Source organism: Diprion similis, chromosome 5 (genome assembly GCF_021155765.1).
Source record: "Diprion similis isolate iyDipSimi1 chromosome 5, iyDipSimi1.1, whole genome shotgun sequence".
In the NCBI taxonomy this organism is placed as follows: Eukaryota; Metazoa; Arthropoda; class Insecta; order Hymenoptera; family Diprionidae; genus Diprion; species Diprion similis.
This window is the reverse complement of record NC_060109.1, coordinates 3,099,709-3,122,404: the sequence shown is the minus strand read 5'-3', so window position 1 is coordinate 3,122,404 and position 22,696 is coordinate 3,099,709. Positions and strand designations below refer to the sequence as shown.

Genomic DNA, 22,696 nt, shown 5'->3' with positions numbered 1-22,696 from the left:
TGGCAGACGGATCAACGCACACAAATGCAGTCAGTCAGTCGTTCATTCAGCAATCAGCCCTAATGTATATACCTATTATCGCTCAATAATGCCAATTAGCATGATAAGTTGTTATTTTTTTTCTCATTCTTGATAGCGCATATTTTTTCGATTATTATAGTAATCAGGGTTGCCAATAATTTTGGAATTTAATATTACTAGACTTTTTTTCGGTTTTTAGATCCAAATTGATTTTTTTCCAGACACCTTTTGTATTTCTTAAAATTAATTCAATTCATTTTTAGCACATTATTTATTATTCATTTTCAAGTCTTTGTACTTCACTTGTACTTATTACAATTTTTCAATAGAAATTGGATCGTGCATTATACGAGGCATTCCATGCGGTTTCGAACGGTCGAAAAATTGTCCACTCTCAAAAACATTGAAATTTTGTCGAATTTTTGTACTTGTCAAAATTTCTAAATTTTCTAAGGACCGTTATAAAAATGTTTGGTACCAAAAAGTTGCAGTTTCACATAAACTTTGTGAAAAATTTTGTTTTGTTATTTTTCGAGTTGAAAAAATTACCATTTTCATCAAAAATATACAAAAATAATTTTTTTTCGGCCGGTATGTCAGTTTCAATTCATCTAAAAAAATTCTAAAAAATACTCTGAAGTGTGTACAATAGACGTCATTTTTCTAGGCGGCTCGATTAGTTGTTCCAAAGCATGATTGTGATTTTCCATAATAATTGATTTTTACAGAAAAAAAAATCATAATAATAAAACAAAGCATAGCTTTGGAAGAGTTAATCAAACAATCTAAAAAAAGTACATGTCTATTGTACACAATTCAAAGTATTTTCTGGAATTTTTTAAAAATAAATCGAAACTGACGTACCGACCGAAAAAAATTATTTTCGTATATTTTTGACAAAAATTGTTAGTTTTTCAACTCGATAAATTACAGGATAAAATTTTTCACAAAGTTTATGTAAAACTGCAACTTTTTTGTCCGAAACATTTTTCTTTTTAATCGTATGCTTTCAAGATATAACTTTACTTGAGAAAATTTTTACATTTTGAAAAACGCAAAAAAATCCGATCCAAAAATTCTGAAAAAATGTGGACAGCTATTTTTCATATAATCAAATGATTCGACAAAATTTCAATGTTTTTGAGAGTGGACAATTTTTTGACCGTTCGAAACCGCATGGAATGCCTTATATAAAGTCATGCCAAGTCGTTGGTTAAAATTGTAGTATTTAGAGCGACATAAAAGTTAGAGTTCCAATTTAAATGATTCCAAAAAGAAGTATAAATCACGTAAAGTGTAATTTATAAATACAAAAACAATTCCTTAGATTTATGTCCCTAAAATTATTTCTAAGTTTTCGACACCATTCAAAACACTACAAAACAGTGTAAAAAAAAAATGCACAATAAATTCTTTTGTGTAATACGTACATAGAAGCATGGTTTGAACTTGGAACGGCGGTGCGTAGATACTCGAAATTTGTACCACGCATAATAACGTTACAACCGCGTAATTATCCAATCTTGAAATATAATATAATATCTGGTGATAACCAAACTGAAAGACGTTGAATGAAACGAAACTCGGTGTAAAAAAAGACTACACAAAAAAAAATATATATTTTGTTTCAGAGCAATTTTCATGGACCATTCGTCACTTGCGCAAAACTTCAATCAACATTTACATACAATATTTATAAACTGAATAAAGATGATTTTTTTTTCCTTCGAGGTAAGAACTGTGCACAAAATATTGGAGCGTTTTAAAATTTTATTTGCTGCATAACAAAAAAAATTATTGCATGTATATAGTATATAGGTATATTATGTACAAATTATTCTTGAAAATTCCGCTTTCAGATCGAATTTTTGTTACACGAACGACTTAAATAAAATACAATGCTCAAATATATAACGAAAATAATAATATGTGATATAAAAAAATTTGAATTCACATATAAGAAAAAAAAAAAAAAATAATAAAAAATATATAATCAATTCTAAAAACCAGCGCAGCATCAAAACATTAGGAACAAGATCGGAAGTATTGTTTTATTCGTTCGAATTCGGTGAAATAGTGAAAATAAACAGACCTGAGTAGTGTTAGCGACACAGTTGTCTACGCTATAGTATATATGTATGTATAAGTGTATAATGTATAATATAACAGGTGTATGAAATATAATCTAATCTATGTTAATGTTGCCAACAGAAAACATATATCTTTTATGTAAGATATAATATTATTTAACACCTTAACAACGTAACCTATATCAACTACAATGTATATGCATATATATTTTGTATATATTTACGAATGAATTTGTCAACTTTTTATTATTTTTTAGTTTTTGTTTTTGTTTTTTTTTTCAAGTTTTTTTTTCTTTTTTATCTTCAATTTCCGCTTGTTCTTTTATACGATTCCTCGACACGACAGTTTTCAGGATATAACCGGAAGCCCGTCGATTAAATGTGTGATTATTAGTCAATAAAACTAACGAACTACACGATTTCAGCACCGAAATAATACCGCGATTCAGCGTCAACGTCGTTGGATTTCCATCCGAAAGAACATTTTTTCATTTACCAAAACTGCGTAAAGAGAAATGGTTAGTAAAATTCTATAATGAGTAAATTTCTTCTTCTTTTTTTTTTTTTTCTTGTAAATAAAAATATTTAGTATAAAAGTTACATTATACATAAAAATTTTTTTGTTTTTAGTTTTTTTTCTGTTTTACGTGAACTCGAACATCAAAGTTCACAATTCCGTATCAACTTGTTATACATACTTAGTTCAATTTATTGGGAATATATCCAAATAAACCCACGCCTTTCTATGAATCTAATACATATGTAATAGCATGCATTTTACGTTATGCTTAGATACTCATTACCAAATTATTGGTTTAGTTAGAATTATTTATATACATTATTTATTACTGTTAGTATTATTTTTTTTCTATTTTCATTTTTGTCGTTTTTATATTTTGTACATTTTCGTACTTTTTAAAATGTTTTCATTTATCCTGTTTTTTCGATATTTCGGTCCTGATAGGATCGAGAATGTAAAAACAATATTAGGATCATCCATCACCACCCTCGATAGGTAATCGTTGTTGGTTATCAGTTCTTTTAAAATTGTTACGCCAAGAATGATGAGTCACTGTGTGATCTGCCGGGTTGAGTATAACATTTTATTACCAACTTTCCTAAATTCACTGTGTCGTCGACTAATCCATCTCAAATTCTTTGTTGAGTGTTGCCAGATCCCTGGAATTAATGAAAAATATTATTTAAACAATGCATATTACAAATACCACAGAACTTCAATAATAAAGAAACTAACAAAAATCATTTATAGTTATAGCAATTGAGTAGAAGAGCTGAATTTCACATTTTATCCAGGTGAATACAAAATACTGTAACAAATGTTATAAAGAAAACTATTTTTACCTTTTCTCTATTACATCGTTTAGGTGATATTTGTGCATTAGTGATACAACCAGCCGTAGTGTTGACCAAATCGAATCGGACATGGTACCCGGATGGCTACTTTCACCTTGAGCACCTCGACCCGCTGCTTGCTGATTCAAAGCTGTTAGCAAATGCTCGCCGGCTTCTCTATTTGTAAAATTGATTTATTAAAGTCAGAAATCGAATTCTACTTGGCTGCAGAGTTCGTAAGTTAATTTACTAACTTGTAAGCTGACAAGTTGATGCACGATATGCCAAGATTGTATCGCGCCCTTATAAATCCCGGGGATATCCTTAATGCGTTATGGTAAGCTTCGATGGCTTCCTCAGATCTTTGTCCATTGGCTAAAGTAGCGCCCAATCTGTTCCATAATCTGGAATCCTAAATAGAATTGTCTTATACGAATTTGCGGACAAACTGCGACAGTCTATTTACTCATTCTTCTCTGTTTGCTTATTTTCTTCGTCTACATATGAGAGTAGGTTTATCTAAATTCAAATATCGTTACTCACGTCAGGCTTGACGTGTAACGCGGCTTTGAAACAATCCACGGCTTTGTCGAATTCATTAGATATGTTGAACAAAACACCGAGACCACATTGGACATCTGCGTCTATTTCCTCCGTTGGATTCATTCTAGCAGCTTCAATGAAGAGCTGTTTGACTTCTTCGTGCAAGTCGCTAGAAATAAATAATTGAATAAATACTCATCTGTAGACCATTATCCAAACTAATATTGGAAGTTAAATCTATTCAAGAAGTGTGAAAATCTTAATAATGAAATGCTTACTCTGATAAAATCGAGGAAACTTTTGATCTTTGATTCGTCAGAGAGCTTTTTTTTAACGGTGTTAAATTTTTGTATTTTTCATTCTTCAGAAGCCATTCTTTTAGCGTGACACAAGCTTGATTTTGATACGATTCATTCGTGTATGAAACTGCAAGTGTCATCATGGCAGTGGAATTTGTTGGGTCTAAAGATAAGCAGTGTTTCAACGCGGATATAGCTAATGGATCCTGCTCATTCTCGGCTTGTGTTTTTCCCAGCAGAAGCCACGCTTCTGAATTGTCTTTATCCTGTTGGACCGCAGCTTCGAAACAAAGCACCGCGCTGGGTAAATCACCAGCCTCTAGCCTTTTCCTACCCTCCTCCAATGCGTTTGGTATATCCTTCATCACATTTTCATCAGTGAAGGTGTATTCCTGGAAAGGGTCGTAGTACCTTTCGTATTCCGATAACCAGGGGTGTGAACTGCTTACTTCGTCAGAGGCCGATATTTTCTCCCACTCATCTTGCAACCTTGTCCAAAAATTCGATTTGTAATCATCTGCATCTACGGATACAAGAATATTACTAAATTAATAACAAAACAAGTTTCCCGAATTACAAAAGATTTTCGTTCATCATTCGGAATACAAACGTTAGTTAAACCCTGGCTATTCCGCAAATATCAGAGATAAATTACTTTTTGATACAAATCAAATACGAACCTTGAGTTTCAGAGTTCTCTGTGGAAAATTCTTCAGCCCATGTCCCTGCAGCTGCTAGTTCTTCATCGATTTTGCTCAAAACTGGATGTTCGTCTTGAACATCTCCAGAGCGTTCGGAAGCACTAATATTCATGGAAGAAAATTCCTCCGTCCATTTATCATCTAATTTCTCTAGATTTGGCAGCGAAGTCTGACCAGGATCAATGGGAATCTCGCCCTCTTGTCGCATGAACTTCATGAACTTTGAATAAGCAAAATTTGGATCATCATTATCCAAAGCTTCCGTTGGCTTGACAACAAACCCATTCTGATTAACGTCCTTTTCTACATTATCGACGCTGTGTTCCAGGTATTCTTCAGCCCACTTGGGACCTAATCCTAATTCAAACGTTTCAGGGTGTGGGATGATAGCTTCGGTGGGTGTGTTCCATATAGCATCAGCGTGCTGTTCCTATAACAAAACTCAGTAAAAACTCTGTAATCATCTTCCATGCATTTACGAGTTTTGAGTAAGTGCTGAACAAAAAGTGTCAATGCTTGTGTTTACTAATTCGATTCAATATGGCAATTTTCCATTTTTATTTATGTAAGACATACGGAATCCTGTGCGGATTTTACGTACTTGAAATAACTTAATACATTCTAGCAAATTAAGAAATCTCTAAAAATGATTTGTTTTATGCTAGGATCGATAACATTGTGTTTTGCCCATCTGTAAATTTTCACAGTACTTAAACGAAAAAGTAGAACAAATACTACTATCGAATAGTTTTAAATATTACGTAATTACATCAAAATGACGACCAGATTCGAGGTACTGGTTAGCCCACGCTGTGTCTTGGCCAGTCAATTCTTTAATCACACCAGGGGCAGGAATAGGCGGATGAATATTGTGATCAATCTGTCGCATTTCCTGCAGCAAACTGTCCATTCTAAATGTTTGAGGGTGAGTGGCTGTTTCTTCTAGGAACTGCTTCACCAGCTGGTCAGAATCAGACGCCTCGAAAGAAGTGGAAGGCACAAATGGCCGGCCGATGCCTTCCTCGACAAATCCATGATCCTGAACATAATGCGAGGCGAGACGAGCAACGGAACTCGGCCCTCCACAGTCTCCCTCGACCAAATCGCGCAGTGCCATTGCTGAATTCTAAAAGAACGAAGAGATGATTTGAAACGTTTAATCAACTGATACACTATCTGCAACTCGTATTTAATTATATAAAACGAGCGTACAAAAAGTGAAGCAAGAAAAAAAAACATCATATGACCTTGCCAAAATAGTTTTGATGACTCTATAATCACACAGTCTCTTTGAATGAATGGAAAGTCAAATCAACTTTCTACGGCTTGATAGATAAAAAATGGAATGAAACCTGCAAAATACAGGGTTAGGTGAAGATTGTTAAGGGATCTGAGAAAAGGAAAGTGTGCAGAGCCTTTCCTAGTGTCACGTTGTTTACACGACGAGGGAAAATAAAAGAGATAATAAAATCGAGCAAAGTGAGGATATACGGAATCAAAGCTCCGAGAGAATAAAGAAACAGTATAATCTAATAGACTTACGAGAGGTATTCGACTTAGAACGAAGGCCGAATTATCTCCAATAGCTGCAATAACAAAAGACGGAGGTTATCTCAGGCAGCAAGAGTTTCCCTTCCATGCAGCAAGTGCCAATTGTGTTATTTGTGGTTGTCTACATCGTTCGAAAACACTCGCATCCACCGCACGTCCGTCGAATACCGATCGAGGGGCTCTTGATTGTGCCTCGACCCTGTTTTTGTGAAATCAAAACCGTGTAATGGATATCACTGCGTCATATCGAAGCTAACGAGGATATCCAGGGAATATACTCGAATCTAATGATTACCGACTGTCCGATGACGGCTCGGATTCCTGCCAAAATGACAGTGTGGTTGGTAATACTCAGCGTCTGTAGCAGTCTGTAGAGACTACTTGGCACATGACGTACTTCCGCTTGTGCGCGGCTGGGCCGATGCTAGCCGTAACTTAAAACTCCCTAGGACAGAGAAAGAGCTAGTCACGAATTCGGCAGTGCAAAAAAGATAAGACATTGTTGATAGCACTGGGAGCTAATTTCGGAACGCTTTCCAAATAGACAAATAGATTTGTTGGGTACCAAGGCGATAAGAATTTAATTTAATTTATTAGGCAGGTTCGACTAGACTGATAATTTTTAGTCACCAGGATACAGCGGGTATGATAAAAACTTCTCGAGGGCGCTAAGCCTAGACAGATCTGTTAAGTGTGACCCGTCGGCCCGTCGTGTGACTTTCTCCAAAAAAGTTTCTCTCTCGCGCTCGACTGGACATTTAAGTAAGATGCGTACCAACTTCGTCAAAATACCCTAGATCGGTGGTGATTAATTGTTGTGACGTTGAATCTGCGTGGGGAAAAAATGAGTGGGACTTTAAATAACTCACGCCACAACTACACATGATAGCATTACCGAGCAGGGTAGCGTTTGTTAGAAAAATAATTCCCTAACAATGTAGGGATTTCTTTAGACAGTTGGTACACATCTCATTTGAAAACTTTTACCTCGAGGAAAGGGGCGTGTGTAAGAGTTCCAGGCACACCATTTATACTAAAGGAGAAGGCTAACCCCTGAGCAGTAAGTGTGTACCAGGTCAAAGAGCAAAGTGGGTTTACCGTTCGTCGGTAATACAGTTGTAGCTAATAACATTTTTTTTTATTCAACTTCGGAATGGAAAATAGTTTCATGGATGTTTCTTTATTTAACAATTCATTAGTCAGGAATCATTATTTTGAACATGTATCTTTTTATTGAGAACAAAGTTGATGTAAATTAACAGCTGTTGAAGAAGATGGTATTGTACGACATTATCTATACCGAAGTATGTATATCGTTGACTGAACTGAAGATAGTATAATCTTCAGTCACGTTCATACGTATATCAGATATACATATTAGCGCATTTCACGCCAACTCAGCAAAGGTTTGACTATGACATTCTTTAATTCCTGAGAACCTTGCAGGAGAATTTTCAAATTGTTTGACTTAATCTTCTTTACCCTACAAATTTTTAAACCCATCTCGAAAGCACCCAGTGATTTTTATGAACCGGGAACAAAAACATTTCGGTTTCGAATTATAACATTTTCACGCAAAATTCAGAGTAAAAGAATGTTTTTTCAATTTTCATACTTGATTAAAATCCGATTCTTTTGAACATTTCATAATAAATTTTGAACGCGTATGAAAGTAGAAAGGAAAAACAATCAAAGAATTAGAAGGAATGATTGGAAACATAGGAACAAAACGTCCTTCCACTCTGAATCTTGCGTAATCATGTTTTAATCTGAAAATGAAATTTTGCTGTCATAAAAATCAATTTGCATGTTTCTAAAATAGGTTTAAAAATTCACAGCGTAAAGACGATTGTTAAAAAAATTTGAAATCTTAAATAAATCTTGAATAAATGAACTGTTGTAGGAATGCGACCCCAGAGCAAATTGAAATGACCTTTGAATCTATCTACTACCACGCAATTTGCCCAGTTGGTTGGCGATCTGCAGATATCGCTAGTCTACGCCACAACCCTAGAGCATAAACTACTGGAGGTAGCTTCGCATGTACAGAAAGTGTAGCGGAAGAGTGAGAGAGTATCGGTTATAATCTGTCTCGCTCTACACCTGATTGAGTGAGAGAGACGGAGTAACTCCAGACGCACACACACAAACACTCTCTCTATATCATCACTTTGACAGTAGTTTTCGCAAGGTTGACGAGATGAGTAGCTACAGTGGACATGTAGTTACTTTCAGCAGTATAAGCTCTAACGCCACAACTAAAGATTCAAAATCTCGATAATAATCGACCTAACGCTACCTTGAAGTTGGCAATCCAACTTGCGAAGTGTAGCAGTATACATCTATATAGTGTTTGTGGCCCATGCCCTTAAAATCTACGCCTTTTTAAGATCAGTGATACAGAGGGATTCTCAAGAGACTACGAGTCAGAGGTTGAAGGCCCTGAGTCAAAGCGAGTTCAAAATGCCTCTGACGCGTGTCATCGCATTCGAAATTTCTTAGAGTGTATTCGAATTCGAAGCGACTGATGAGAGACCGCGATCGTCCCGATGCCTTTTCTCTCGAATATTACGATTTCGGTGAGATTGTTCGCCCCCGTCGCATCCGTGTGCGCGACTGCATAAGATTTAAGATTATGAAGAAGGGTAGAGTGCGCAATGACCGTCTGCTGCGCGAGGTAGCTGCGCGTTGAGATAATAATCTGGAACCCCGACGAGTGTCGACAGCGCCATGTTGGCTTAAGAGAAGAAGTGTACGGAGAGTAGTAATCAACGTCCGTGAATGTTCTCCGTTTAACAATCCCCCCAGCGATGGAGGAGACGAAGATAATATATCACATCGACGACGAGGAGACACCGTACCTAGTTAAACTGACAATATCACCGGAGAGAGTGACTCTCGCCGACTTCAAGAATGTCTTGAATCGTCCGAGCTACAAGTATTTCTTCAAATCGATGGACGACGATTTCGGGTAAGTCTTGCCTTGCACCACCCTACGCTCTCCTTGTCCTCCTCAACCAGCAGCGTTCTTCCCTCTCGCTTTCTCTCGCCCTTTCTCTCGCCAAAATCTCGACGCTGCTCCATTTTTCATCCCCAACATCCCTCGGGACCAGGATACCCCGAGTTTCAGGGTGCGATCCTGCTCTTTGCCCCTTTCTCTCTATTCGTTGTCCCTCTCGCTCCGCCACCATCCGTCACTTTCCGCTGTCACTCAGGATCATCAAACACTATTTAAATCTGTCCGTCGGATAGAAATAATCGACAAACTTTACCCGAGTATTTACAAATTCTACTCTTCTTACCTTAAAACGCGCTATAGAATCTGATTTATGAAATGATTCATTTCTGACACTACTTGTCAACAAGAAACTTTTTTTTTCATTTTGTTTTACTCTGTTATTTTTGGTTTTTTTCTTCCTACTTTTGCATAGACAGTATGCATACACCAGTTTTATTCATTTGTCGAATATTACAGAATTCTTGCTTGAAAAAAAAAAAAACGTGTCTTTCATTATTGGACTTAATTTTTGAAACATGTTTTTTTCGCTTTTCTAGATATCTTTCTTTTATACTTTGACTAATTTTCTTGTGTAGCAGTAGTTGTTTTATCTAAGAAATGCCGATAGACCAATCTGCTTTGCGTCTGTACAAATTGCTCTTCCATTAATCTCTTGAACTTTTACCTACAAATAATATGTTTTCGCAGCGTTGTCAAAGAAGAGATAGTTGACGATGACGCACATTTACCATGTTTCAACGGAAGGGTTGTGTCTTGGGTAAGCACTCATACATTTAAGCTTAATTTATCGTACTCATTCAGCAGCACATTGCCAAAGTAAATAACGAAAGGACAATTCGTAGAAGAACAACGATGATGTTTTGCAATTACATCAAATCAAATCACTGATAGTCATTTTTTAAATATTGTCAACAGCTGGTTTCTGCCGAAGGCAGCAATGTATCAGACGGAGCATCGCAGTGCACAGATTCCGTAGCAAACAGCGAGGCAAAACATGATCGCCCTGACCATGTTACTCCAGGACACATGAACCGAGCACCTCCATTGCTATCGCATGATGATACACTGACTGAAACTGAGAGTATTATAAGCAGCAGACAAGGCCATCATTTGCACAAAAGTTCGCGGCATCATTCAGACAAATACGAAAGACATAACAAATACAATGGTAATGTGGTTACTTTGCTTGTCGTTGTAATGGCGCAAGATTTATTGTAATTACCTAAGACTTCGCTGTTATTTTGTGATATGATACAGGATTACGCATAAACGGCCATTCCAAGCATCGTTCCGGACATGGATATGAAACCGCATCGATTTTAAGCTCAGATTTAGAGACAACCACTTTCCTGGAATCTGATGACGATGCGAGCAGCCGAATCACGTCTACAACTGGACGACACACGAACACGAGCAGTGCCATAGACAGAGCAACTTTGGGTATGGTGTTTGTGTATTTTGTTGTTTAGAGCTGAGCTGTATCGAGATTTCTTTTCGATGTAGGATTCGTTGTAAATACAACTGGCCTCCGTTGTCATAGATGCAATATTCATTTCATCCACAGACCGTCGCAGACCGCAGAGAAGACGTCGTCACAGATTACCACCAATGTCGAGAACGTCATCGTTCAGCAGCATCACCGACAGCACAATGTCTCTGAACATTATAACGGTATCGCTCAATATGGACACTGTCAATTTTCTCGGCATTAGTATCGTCGGCCAAAGTAACAAAGGAGGTGACGGCGGCATCTATGTCGGATCCATCATGAAGGGGTAAATACAAATATTTGATACCACACATTCACGAGTTACTTCAGTCTCTAGAATTTTTATTGAAATCCATCTTTATCTCATATCACTGTGATCGCCACGTGGTTTTACCTTTCTTTTACAAATTATCAGGTTTAAAGTAGCATCTTTATATGTTCAACGAATTTATTTTGTAATACAGTTTACTTTCAAGTAATTGTTACGAACGAATAACTTAATGAATATCGACATGTAATGTTGTACCTAAGGTTTCACGAATACGCGGTATCGAAAGGACTCTGTAATATTTATTTTTGTACAGAGCATCCAAAGTTTGATCATGGTGGCCACTGGTCAGGGACAATGTAAAAGGCTTGGAAATGTCGGAATTTTTTTAATCAGTTACAGATTTTTTTGACGGTATAGAAAGACAAGGCATGAAACTTGTCCTAGAAGGAAGCAAAATGCAAAAGCTTTTTCTTTTTCAAATGGTCGTTTCCACGATCACTGAGTGTATCATAAACGTGTTTTTAAATACTGATTGATTCAGAGGTCTGTTTATTAGATACTCAAATTGGCTATATTGGTTTCAATTTCATTCAGGGAAAAATAATATTTTTTACTGATTTGGTCAGAAAATGTTTTCGACAATTTTTAGAGACCACCATATTGAAAAGACAAACCCAAATAAGAGGACAGTAGCTCGTGAGCAAAATTTGTAACATTCATTTTGTAATTGTCAAATTTCACTCAAGTAGACAAACTTGAATAGGTAACTATTTTATTGTTTTCTTATCGCAATATAGAGGAGCTGTAGCATTGGACGGGAGAATAGAACCGGGTGACATGATACTTCAAGTGAATGATATCAATTTTGAAAACATGTCCAACGACGAGGCCGTCAGGGTGTTACGCGAAGTGGTTCAAAAGCCTGGGTTTGTACAGAAAAATAGCATCTTAATAACAAACCAAGTATTTGTGGGAGCTGCCTTAATTTCTTAATGCACAATTTTTGCTTCAGGCCAATAAAACTTGTGGTAGCAAAATGTTGGGATCCAAATCCCAAAGGGTACTTCACTATTCCACGAACGGAACCAGTGCGTCCCATAGATCCGGGAGCGTGGGTAGCACACACAGCTGCTATCAGAGGTGAAGGTTTTCCACCTCGACCTCCTAGTGCCACAACTCTTACCTCAACCTCTAGTAGTCTTGCCAGCACAATTCCAGATACTGAACGTAAGTTGAAAATAAAAAAAATCAACTCATAGCGTGTTTGAGTGGATCTGCAAGCTTGTCGTGGATGTACTATCTTATCAAAAAAATTCCTTTACTCTTTTCTTTCATCATTTAGCATTTATAATAATATTAGTTTCATCAAGAATATCTAATAAAAATTACACATAGTTGCAACAAACTCTTTTGAATACGTGTGTACGTGTGTCTGTTGTGTTCGCGTCTTCCTTATGACTAATATACTTGATATTATTACTTGTAACACCCATCAATATTTTCATTTCATTTTTATCTATGACATCCAAAGATTTGTTATTTATTTTTTTGCATGTTTGCAAAATTAAAGAGGATAAGAAAAAATTTGGCTTTAGAAAAAATTGATGAAAGAAAATTAAACCTGATCAATTTTTCAACATCAATTTATGATTGAATTGTTCTGATTTGAAGAAATATTCCCAACGTCGTTTTGTTTCAAATTTCAATAAACCCAGTTTTAACAAAGGATAAAAAAAATTTATTTGTATACTTTCAATTATTTTTTTTTTTTTGTTATCATTTTCATTCATCCACATTCTTATTCTGTTCGTCCACTCATTCGCTGAGTAGAGACAACTGTGTCCACAGGTCCGATCGAGGAGCTTCATCTCACGATGAATACGGACATGCCTACAATTGTTCGTGCAATGGCAAGGCCAGATTCTGGTCTTGAAATACGCGACCGTATGTGGCTGAAAATAACTATTCCGAATGCATTTATTGGCGCAGATGTTGTTGACTGGTTGAATTCACACGTCGAAGGATTTATAGACAGACGCGATGCTCGGAAATATGCCTCGCTAATGCTCAAAGCGGGCTTCATCAGACATACAGTAAACAAAATAACATTTTCAGAACAGTGCTATTATATTTTTGGTGACTTGTGCTCCGCGATGAGTAGTATGAAATTAGATTGCGATACGGTCGGACCTCTGCCGCCGCCATCTGCCTGGGATATGCCATATTCTGGAACTTACGCCCCCCACTCGGCAACTGGATACAGTCCTATGCCGTTTAACTTTACAAATGAGCCTACAGTTTACGGATATCACCGCGAGGAGAGTGTACATAGTGGATCAGGTAATTTTACTCAAGACTATACTGTTACATTTTACAGCCATACAAGTAACGATGCATAGTATTTCATGTCTGATCTTCATCTGGAAAAACAATCATAGTTGAGGAATAAAATTGTATTTTTTTGTCGGTTAATTTGAAAGTCCGTTGGTTGCTTTTACAGTATTTTCCAAACTGGAATTGGAAAACATTTTTAAAGTCGTTATGTTATTTCAACTCCGATTCACCGTAATTTAGACAATAAACGATACCTTGAATTCAAATTTTAGAGGGATATTACTGTCATTACTGAAAGTGTACTTCTATGGTGTGTCTAACAATTATCAATTGGGTTAGTGACTATAAGTATTTGTTATTCTTTAATTATGGTTGAACGTAGAATTCGATGGGTTCTAAGGCTTCGTGAGTTGATCGAATTTCAAATCGATCCAAACTTCCAGTGAAGGATTTCATTGTGACTTTATGATATTCATTCGTACATGTTACTCACCTTTTGAGTCGCCAACTAATTAAATACGATCCCAGCAACTACTGCGTTATTTTTAGCGCTTAAATTTACCCCCTAATTTCCCGCAGGTGGTAGCAGCGCCGGAAGTGAGCACATTTGTAAAGAACCCATCCATGATCTGAAGTCCTGTTCTTCAGCTTCCGAATCGGACTTACATATTCCATCTATACCAAGCATGCCTAACAAGAATACAGGCAATGGAAATGGATCTAACGGAAAGAGATCAAATGGAAGTCGCAGTCGATCCAGTGGCTCTGAGCAATCCGTGCAAACTGGAACTGGTTCCGGAAATCAGCAAGATTTATCTGGTAGTAGACAGTCATTTCGCATTGCGATGGGAAACCCTTGCGAATTCTTTGTCGATGTTATGTAGATGCCAGTGTTGTATATAGTTGAGTAAAATTATTAGTCGGAGCGCACTGAGATCAAGTAGTAGCGAATAACTTTAAGATGAATACTGTGTTTCTTTTATTTATTGTTCGTTTTTTGCAATTTTAGTTTTCGATGTCCCAGATAAAGCTCACATGAATATGACTATGTATTGTGTCAAAAGTCTGGCATTTGTGCTCACAATGAAAGTGCCAAGATTTAGTGGTAGAAGAACTTTCACGTGGCTTCTAAAAAGCTCTGTGCTGTCGTTATTCCTGATTTGTTTTTTTTTTTAAATTTCGTCAATCTTAAATCATTGCAGTCATTACCAAAATACTTTTACACTCATTTATGGATTAGTTTTTATTTTTACGGTACTTCTTGAGCGATAGCGTTCCATCTTTCGAAGTGAAAGTCTTGCGATTGGAGAGGTAGCATTTTGTTTGCAAGTAAATCATAGATTTGGTGTATGGGATTAACTTAACAATGGAATGCAACTTGTAGTTAACACATTTAGAAATACTTCTGATTTACGAATTTTTTTCCACTATCTTTTTACAAGTTAATAACTTAAATTCATAAGTCAAGAATTGTTTTTCTTTCGTCAGCATTTTGATGGAATAGATGAAGTATACGTAACAAGATAATAGATCGTATTCAATATGTTGATGTGTTACGCAGCTGTTTGGAGCGGCGCAGGGCAGCTACTCAGAATCCTTTTCCCGTGTACAAATAGGGAAGACTGTGGCAAAGTGGAAGGACAGGTCAAGTGGAACAGCAGTAATCGATAGCAAACTAGAATATAGTATTCTATGGGTATACTGGAATTCTTGAAAGAATATTCGAACAGGAATTTTTTTTCGTAATATTTGCTGTTATAAAATATCAAGCCTTTTCATTAACGGCAGTCTAAAAACTAAAAGTTCATCTGCAACAAGAAATGTAGATGCTATCTCGTTGCAAGTTTTTCTATCTGGCGTAAGATTTTATTTATTTATTTATTTTTTTGCTTTGGCATAAATCGTGACATCACTCATATCTTGGTAACCCATCAGGAGCAAAGTGGAACATAATGTTTCTTGAACGATAAAAGTCTATATTTTTAGATTCGCAAATCGCATAACTTATACCGTTGGATGTATTAAAAGTTATGCTTGATTCGTTTTCTTGTTTTTGCATTTTAACACTCACTCTTTATCACTGTTCGATAAATTTGATTTTCACATCACTACATGTTTTGTGTACATTAATCTTATATTATCATTTTTTAAAGAACAAGAAACTGCTTGAAATTTCTATTAGTGAATTTCGGTTCATAAAAAATGTTATTCCGCTTTATTCCGTAAATTACCTACTCTGCTTCGCCCTTGCAATAGGGCAAAGTAAATAAAATCCAACATTTTTATAAAATTCGGAAGTCCGAGTATAACCCTATAAAAATGATAATTTTCCTCTTGACAAGTCTATTAACTACCATCACACAACTAGTAAGTGGTTAAATGTCCAAATTGGATTTGCCCCAATTGGAAATTTAACTGTTTCACTTTGACCTGGCCTCCCCTAAAGTGTAAATTTTCAGAATATTTAAAGGCTTACATGTGCAGGGAAGTTTGCAGTTGATCATAAAAAATTCAGATCAATCATTCGCTTTTATTAAACGAATGCTCTGAATGACTTTAAAAAATTTTTTTTCTATCAAAATGATGTTATGACTGAGAAAAAAAGAAATTAGCTTTCCCACGTACCAAGGAAAGACTTTATATTTCTTTACACTGTATTTCGCACAATGAGCTGTGCTCAAAATTCTTTTCAACTTAGTCATAACACTTTGCATGTGCTAATTGAATGTAAATACTAATTTGGCGGCATAATTATTAATAAACTAGTATATCATCTTTCCCCTTTCCTTTTAACGAAGCATAATGAGACCCTAACGAAACTGTGTAGGGATCCGTATTCTCTTATTCAGCACGTTCTAATCATCATCTAACCTTTGGTAAATTTGTTGTTAGATTATAGGTCAGCTTTTGCCACGACTTGCCTTTTATCATTACGCCTATTTTTTGACTCCAAGTTGTCTGGACTATGCGTGTAATCCTATCGATCAGCAATTTCACTATATTTTAAAGAAACGCGTTGATTATAAAATTTATTGTAGTTGAAATTATTTTGATATCTACTATTATTGTTATTGTAAACAAATATTGTATAATCCTAAGCTAAAATGTTTTTAATTGATGTTCAAACGATCGCTTGATTATATCGTCATAGGCACGATTTAGTGAAATTTATCTTGAAAAAGGCATTTTCTTCCTTTGCATTAAACAAGTATCTGCAGTTAGCACCGTAACATGCGATGCGAATTATATTACAATAGATATTTTTTAACCGCCAATAGTCGTTTGGGCACAAGCAAACAAGAGCAAATATATTGTTGTGTTCGTAATTGGGAAAATCTTTTTTCACTGCGTAGGAAAGCACAATTGCACGATTCATACAGCACGGCATGGATGTTATGTATACAGTTGATTTTTAGTGATTTCGGACGAGCAATAGAGACTACTACTGAGTAAATCGCATGATTAAATTTTTAGTTGCAATTTTCGAGTATGAATATTATTAATTTTGTTCCATTGGTTACATTTTAGGGCTTTCTTCAACAATGGGGCAGCTATTTCTTTAGAAAAAAAAGTGGATGGAATTGTTATTATATTTAAGTATACTTGATATTTTGCCCAATTTTTATAGTACCACGCTAGTTGAACCAGCTATTGGTGGATAAAAAGCTATTGCATGAGACATTTATTGTGTTGCGTAAGAGAATCAAGCTTGATCCAGATGAAAATCAACCATTTTAGGTCATGGCTTAGAATTTTAATCTACAAGAAACATTTAGTCTTTATAGAATTCTAAATTCTTACTGACAACAACAGGACGACTGATATAGTCTCATATATAACTACGCTTATGTTTGTTATTTGAAAAAAATTCTTGTCATTCCGACTAAGATAATTTTTGTCATGTCTCTTTTTGAATTGTAGTTATTCAGTCAAAGAAATGAAACAACATTTACATTTGCTTTGAAAAAGAATAAAGTCAACGCATATCGAATGGTTGAGAAACTTATTTAAATTGATTCTCTTGCGGCCTTTTCGCGAATTCGTGTCATTCGTAGATCATATATTAAGTTGAAGAGATCACAGCCATAGCACATATAACAAAAAACATATTGTTGTCGATTCACCGTGTTCAATATATTATAAAATACTTTTATTTATTCGAGCTAAATACTTTTTAAGATGTGGTACAGTAGATTTATTGAAAGCTGTTAACTTAACGAACCCTTCATATTCGCAATTGATATTTTAGAGACAATATCGTTATCAGAGAGTAAGAAGTGAAATATTGCTTCATTCTAACTACTGATACAAAACAAATGGAGTTGTCAAGCCAAGTAGGTTTTTGACACTTAATTGTAAATATAGTAGACTATTTAATCATTTTCTATGTAAATATCATACCGTAACATGCGCTCACGCAAATGTGCCATTTTTATTTTCATATATGTATATATACATATATGTATTATATATATATATACACACAAAGCGTTTATATGGAGTAAAAATGATATCAAATGTGTGTCGAACAGGTACAGAAGCCTGTGTGTGCTTTTCACTTGAAATATCATACCTATACACATTTTTTATATACTGGTTTTACCATAAAAACGAATGAGCCACAATTAATTAGAAATAATGTATAAAGTAAATGTTTATAATTGTAGTAATCGATTACCTACGTGCTTTACGATTATTATAATTCCATTACTCAGATTTTGACATAAATAAGCATTTTCAAACATTCTCATATGAATTACATATGTATGAAGTAATACTGTATGTGTATATATATGTATGTAGGTATATGTACATATATATACACATATAAGTATATGAGGCAACTATAGGACTATAGAAACTGTATTATTTTATAATATTATCATTATGGTTATATATTATTGATGTAAAATATATACTCTTATTTTATGTTGTAATTTGTGTAATTATTTTTGCTCGAAATCTTTTGCTGATTCAAATCACTGATCATAAACTTATGTCAACATTTTTGTTTTTTTGCATGCAAGTAAAAGGAGAAGGATTTAGAGAGTGATAGTACATAGAATTTTGTAACGTGCAAAACAAATTCGTAGATTACAAACATTAGTTAAGGGAAATTCTGTTACTTTTGTGTGGATAGATAAAAAGAAAACAAAAATTATAATCTATTAAACGTAATCGAGTAATTTTTATGCTTTGCTGCGCTGGTGGGTGATGCAGGGCGTCGCAGACTAGAGGAGACGCAAACACAAACTAGCGACTTGGATAATAACAGCAGGGATGGAACATGTGAGTGTATTTTCATTATTCGTATTGAATTTAGCATTTTGAAATGCAAAGTAGATAACTTTTACCCAATTTTATGGAAATTTTTGCGATGAAGATTTATTTTGCATGTTTCTGTAGAACAATTTTATGGGGTAACATCACTCTAAGATTTTGGAAAGATCAATTTTTCTTTTTTTTTTTTGCTTTACGCAACAATATCCAGTTGGTCTTATAGTGAAATTTTTGTTTTTTGGTCACTAGAGCGGTGTTACCTCTTAAACAAATATAAAGCTACTGAAATTAATTTTCGTGCTTCGCATCTGTAAATCATAAAGAAATATAAATTTTACATGATTTATCGAAAATTATTTTATTCTTTATAAATCTTCATTCTACTAAAATTCGCTTTAAAGTAATAAGCATGCAAAAAAATTCAGCGGAGCTTATTAATTGAGTGGTCAAATTTGAAAATGTATTGATATTGGTTGATAATTGAAGGGAGACAGTTTTATTTTTCTTTCTACTATACTTTATTTTCATCATAAGAATGCTGACGTAATCTCTTAAAGAGCAACAATATAGTCTGAGATAATCTCACGTTCAGGTGCACTAAGCATAAAGAAGTAATATGAGACAATATTGATTGATAGGGAGAGCAACAAGTTAACCATAATATATTGTGTAATCCGAGGCGATGCATGAAAGTTTATTTTGTTTCACAAAAAATAAAACTATCTATTTCGTTTACAGTTGAAGAGGATATCCTGGAGTACCAATTCTTGCACAAATGAAGCCCTTAGTAATCGGTATACGAAATTAAATTGAAACAACATAGGGAGGATATAAATGACTATTCGTCATTTAAATCTAGTCCGAACGATACACAGGAACGTTATATTTATATACATATGTATATGTAATGTTAGACCAATTTTTATAAAATACAGAAAGGGCGATGAATGAAAAAAAAAATTAACAACGGTTTGATATGCATACGTGTAAAATTAAGATAATCAAAATCAATGTACCAATAATCATTACAAGACCTGTTATTGAATAATTGATTTCTTTTTTACAAGTTACATTGGGATAAATTATTCGACATCTCTGGTACGAAGAATTCAAAAATTAACTGCAAATACTCATACTGCTATTAAACGCTATAACTATTGATCCTTTCAATGCTTTTCCAAAAAGATGAGCAGATTATTTGACTGGATAATTTACAATTAATGATAAGAAATCTGTTGAATATAATGAATGAGAAAAAATGTAATGAATTTTCCAACACGAAATATTTGATTATTTATTTTAATTGATATCTCTATAAGCTATAGTATATAAGTTTGTTGTATGAAAGATATTAGTTAAAATGTGAAAGAAAGATGCTTGTAGGAAATAGGAATCAAATACAATATATAATGAAGTGCAAGAGTTGAATGATCTTTCTTACAAGCACTTAATATGGGTATACAGGGAAATATTTGAAAACAAAAAAATATTAAGCATTAAATAAAAGGCGAAAAAAAACAAGTGAAATGAAGAATTAGAATCATGTTCCAAATTGAGTTTACACGTTGTTAAGTACGACGCTGAAGTTAGGAACGTCAACGTAACGAAACAGGAAAAAAATCATTGTTGCACAATTTAAGAACAACTTTCAAGGAGTCGGCTTTTCAAAATAAAAGTATGTTTTATTTTTCACGGTTTACTAAATTTCAGATATTCGTAAAGGTGAAAAGTAACGATTTTTTGTAAACATGCATCGTTACAATAACGTTACTTACTTTATCCTCATTATTAAAGACTGGCTCTTCGTTTGCGATGAATTGATTTGATGAATTAATTAATTTTTGCTCAATGACCTTGTATAAATCATACCTAAATAACGGTTCAGTGTCACAATTTAGATACACAATACATATAGGTATATTTTCTACTTCCTGATTTTCGCAGAACAACAAAGAAGACGATAACAATCTTTCCTGTAATTTAAACGGGGTATTTAATGTGTAATTAAATTCTTTTTACCTATTATGTATCAGTATAACTATTAAAGGGACAAAGAGTAATAAACTATTACGTAATTCGTAAAGATTATTAATTGCTCTGTTAACCTGCTACGTGTATACCGGAGTGTAGAATCCACGTGACGACTCAGTGAATCATAAGTTACGAATGACTAAACTGCATTGAGTCCTTCATATTTCAGCGTCGCACCAAGTGGCTACTGGCTTTGGCATCTGCTCCTGGATCACGGTCAGTGAATAGATTCCGGAATAATATATATATATATGTATATATATATCTGTATCGTGTTACTTTAGGATAAGATAGGTTAGGTCAGGTTAAGATTAGGATAAGTCGACAGTGTTGCCAGATTGGTGTTGTGCAAATCTCCTAGGGTACCTTTGAAATCTTCCTAGATTCTCCTAACCCCTAAAGAAGATCCTCCTAAATTTGTTACTAAAATTTTTAACTGACAAAAAGACCTTGAATCAAATTTATACAATATGACGTATATGATTGGACTGTAGAAATAAAATCCACCTTTTAGAATAAGCTGTCTTTGTATCTGAAATGCTCTACCATACCAGCAATTCTCGCATTAGCCTTACCGATAGAATCTGGCATCCCCTAAAGTGATCGCGCCTTTTAGCACACCGTACTTGTCGAACGGAAAAATGATGAACAAAGCCAATAAAAACCAGAAAGCTAGCGAGCAAAGGGCAAATCTGACAATTCCTCAAATTCCTCCTGAAAAAACTCCTGCATATTTATTTTCCACCTATTTTTTCTGAAAGCTTCCAATTCCTCATAAATTTAAGAGGCATTCTCCTAATCTGGCAACACTGTATGTCGGGCATCTAAGGCGTGTAAGTGGCCATCTTACTGCCCTTGTATTGTGGCCCTAGACCACAACATTTTTGATTTGTTTCGTGACTTTTTATGTTGTTGTCCTTGCTGTTAAACATTTTTCTGAATTTTTTCAGATTCTTCGGAACAATCGTTTCTGAGTTACGATTTTTTTTAAACCGAAAACAACAATCATTTTTAAAAATCTGAAAAAATTCACAAAAATTGTATGACCAATGTAGAACAGTCTCCCGCTCGTGAGAACGTAGTGCAGATTTTTTAAATATTTTTTTCACCTAATCAAAACACTAAACCCACGACTTTTATCCATCCATAGGATACCAATATTATTTTTAAACTGTATGAATGGAAAAAACTGAATTCAAACGGTCGGTTACACGGTTGTAAACATGTATGTATGTACATAAATTTTTTCCATTCTCACAGTTCAATAGTATTGGTACACCTATAGATGGATAAAAGTCGTGGGTTTAGTGTTTTGATTAGGTAAAAAACTATAAGATAAATTTGCACCACAATTCTCGCACGTGGGAGACTGTTCTACGTTATGCGATGTCTGTGAATTTTTTCAGGTTTTTAAAAATGGTCGTTTTTTTTGGTTAAAAAAATCGCAACTCAGAAACGGTTGTTCCGAAAAATCTGAAACAATTCAGAACCATGTTTTAGAGCAAGAACTACAACAGAAAAAATCAGGAAGCAAATCAAAAATGTTGTGGTCTGGAGGCTGGGTGAATTGACGTGGACAGTCCCATTTACTTTCGAACGCGCGTGTCTGTAAGGACGCATTCCATCTACTCTGTAACACACAATACCGCATCTATCGATTTACGTCCCATTTTTTTGGGAAAAATTTAAAGGCCATAGCCGAGTAATCATGCCA

General features: G+C 34.8%; 2 protein-coding genes and 1 long non-coding RNA gene across 11 annotated transcripts; 1 reads left to right on the top strand and 2 right to left on the bottom strand.

The window, feature by feature from the left end:
- Positions 1–642: 642 nt before the first annotated feature.
- LOC124406398 lies at positions 643–18,100 on the bottom strand. The gene is made up of 3 exons (XR_006929218.1): positions 17,981–18,100; positions 7,880–7,883; positions 643–655 (listed from the first exon to the last, which is right to left on the bottom strand). It is a non-coding gene; the product is annotated as an uncharacterized LOC124406398 (long non-coding RNA).
- LOC124406397 (peroxisomal targeting signal 1 receptor) lies at positions 2,414–6,908 on the bottom strand. Of its 4 annotated transcripts, XM_046881804.1 has the most exons (9): positions 6,854–6,908; positions 6,550–6,757; positions 5,777–6,133; positions 4,987–5,437; positions 4,286–4,829; positions 4,008–4,176; positions 3,719–3,876; positions 3,474–3,641; positions 2,414–3,290 (listed from the first exon to the last, which is right to left on the bottom strand). In XM_046881804.1, the coding sequence occupies exons 3-9, from the start codon at positions 6,122–6,124 to the stop codon at positions 3,251–3,253; spliced, it is 1,878 nt and encodes a 625-aa protein (XP_046737760.1). In that variant the 5' UTR covers positions 6,125–6,133; positions 6,550–6,757; positions 6,854–6,908; the 3' UTR covers positions 2,414–3,250. The 4 variants fall into 4 exon arrangements, 3 of the variants coding, with proteins under 3 accessions (XP_046737760.1, XP_046737759.1, XP_046737761.1); XM_046881803.1 differs by having other exon boundaries at positions 6,550–6,902; XM_046881805.1 differs by having other exon boundaries at positions 4,987–5,431; positions 6,550–6,895.
- LOC124406395 (segment polarity protein dishevelled homolog DVL-3) lies at positions 9,113–20,897 on the top strand. Of its 6 annotated transcripts, none has more exons than XM_046881798.1 (11): positions 9,114–9,529; positions 10,265–10,334; positions 10,493–10,745; positions 10,835–11,017; positions 11,142–11,352; positions 12,135–12,263; positions 12,350–12,564; positions 13,168–13,677; positions 14,251–14,490; positions 18,892–18,960; positions 19,690–20,897. In XM_046881798.1, the coding sequence occupies exons 1-11, from the start codon at positions 9,369–9,371 to the stop codon at positions 19,728–19,730; spliced, it is 2,082 nt and encodes a 693-aa protein (XP_046737754.1). In that variant the 5' UTR covers positions 9,114–9,368; the 3' UTR covers positions 19,731–20,897. The 6 variants fall into 6 exon arrangements, 5 of the variants coding, with proteins under 5 accessions (XP_046737755.1, XP_046737754.1, XP_046737758.1 ...); XR_006929216.1 differs by having other exon boundaries at positions 9,115–9,529; positions 18,879–18,960; positions 19,690–19,716; XM_046881800.1 differs by having other exon boundaries at positions 9,116–9,529; positions 13,186–13,677.
- Positions 20,898–22,696: the final 1,799 nt, after the last annotated feature.

What these genes read in the sequence shown, in the direction of transcription:
- LOC124406395 (XM_046881798.1), top strand. Translation starts at nt 9,369, where the DNA reads ATGGAGGAGACGAAGATAATATATCACATCGACGACGAGGAGACACCG. An exon ending in GTCGGATCCATCATGAAGGG is followed by an intron (nt 11,353 to 12,134) that starts GTAAATACAAAT and finishes ATCGCAATATAG; the next exon opens with AGGAGCTGTAGCATTGGACG. An exon ending in GAAGTGGTTCAAAAGCCTGG is followed by an intron (nt 12,264 to 12,349) that starts GTTTGTACAGAA and finishes TTTTTGCTTCAG; the next exon opens with GCCAATAAAACTTGTGGTAG.
- LOC124406397 (XM_046881804.1), bottom strand. Translation starts at nt 6,124, where the DNA reads ATGGCACTGCGCGATTTGGTCGAGGGAGACTGTGGAGGGCCGAGTTCC. An exon ending in AGAGAACTCTGAAACTCAAG is followed by an intron (nt 4,830 to 4,986) that starts GTTCGTATTTGA and finishes TTGTATCCGTAG; the next exon opens with ATGCAGATGATTACAAATCG. An exon ending in AACGATGTAATAGAGAAAAG is followed by an intron (nt 3,291 to 3,473) that starts GTAAAAATAGTT and finishes CATTAATTCCAG; the next exon opens with GGATCTGGCAACACTCAACA.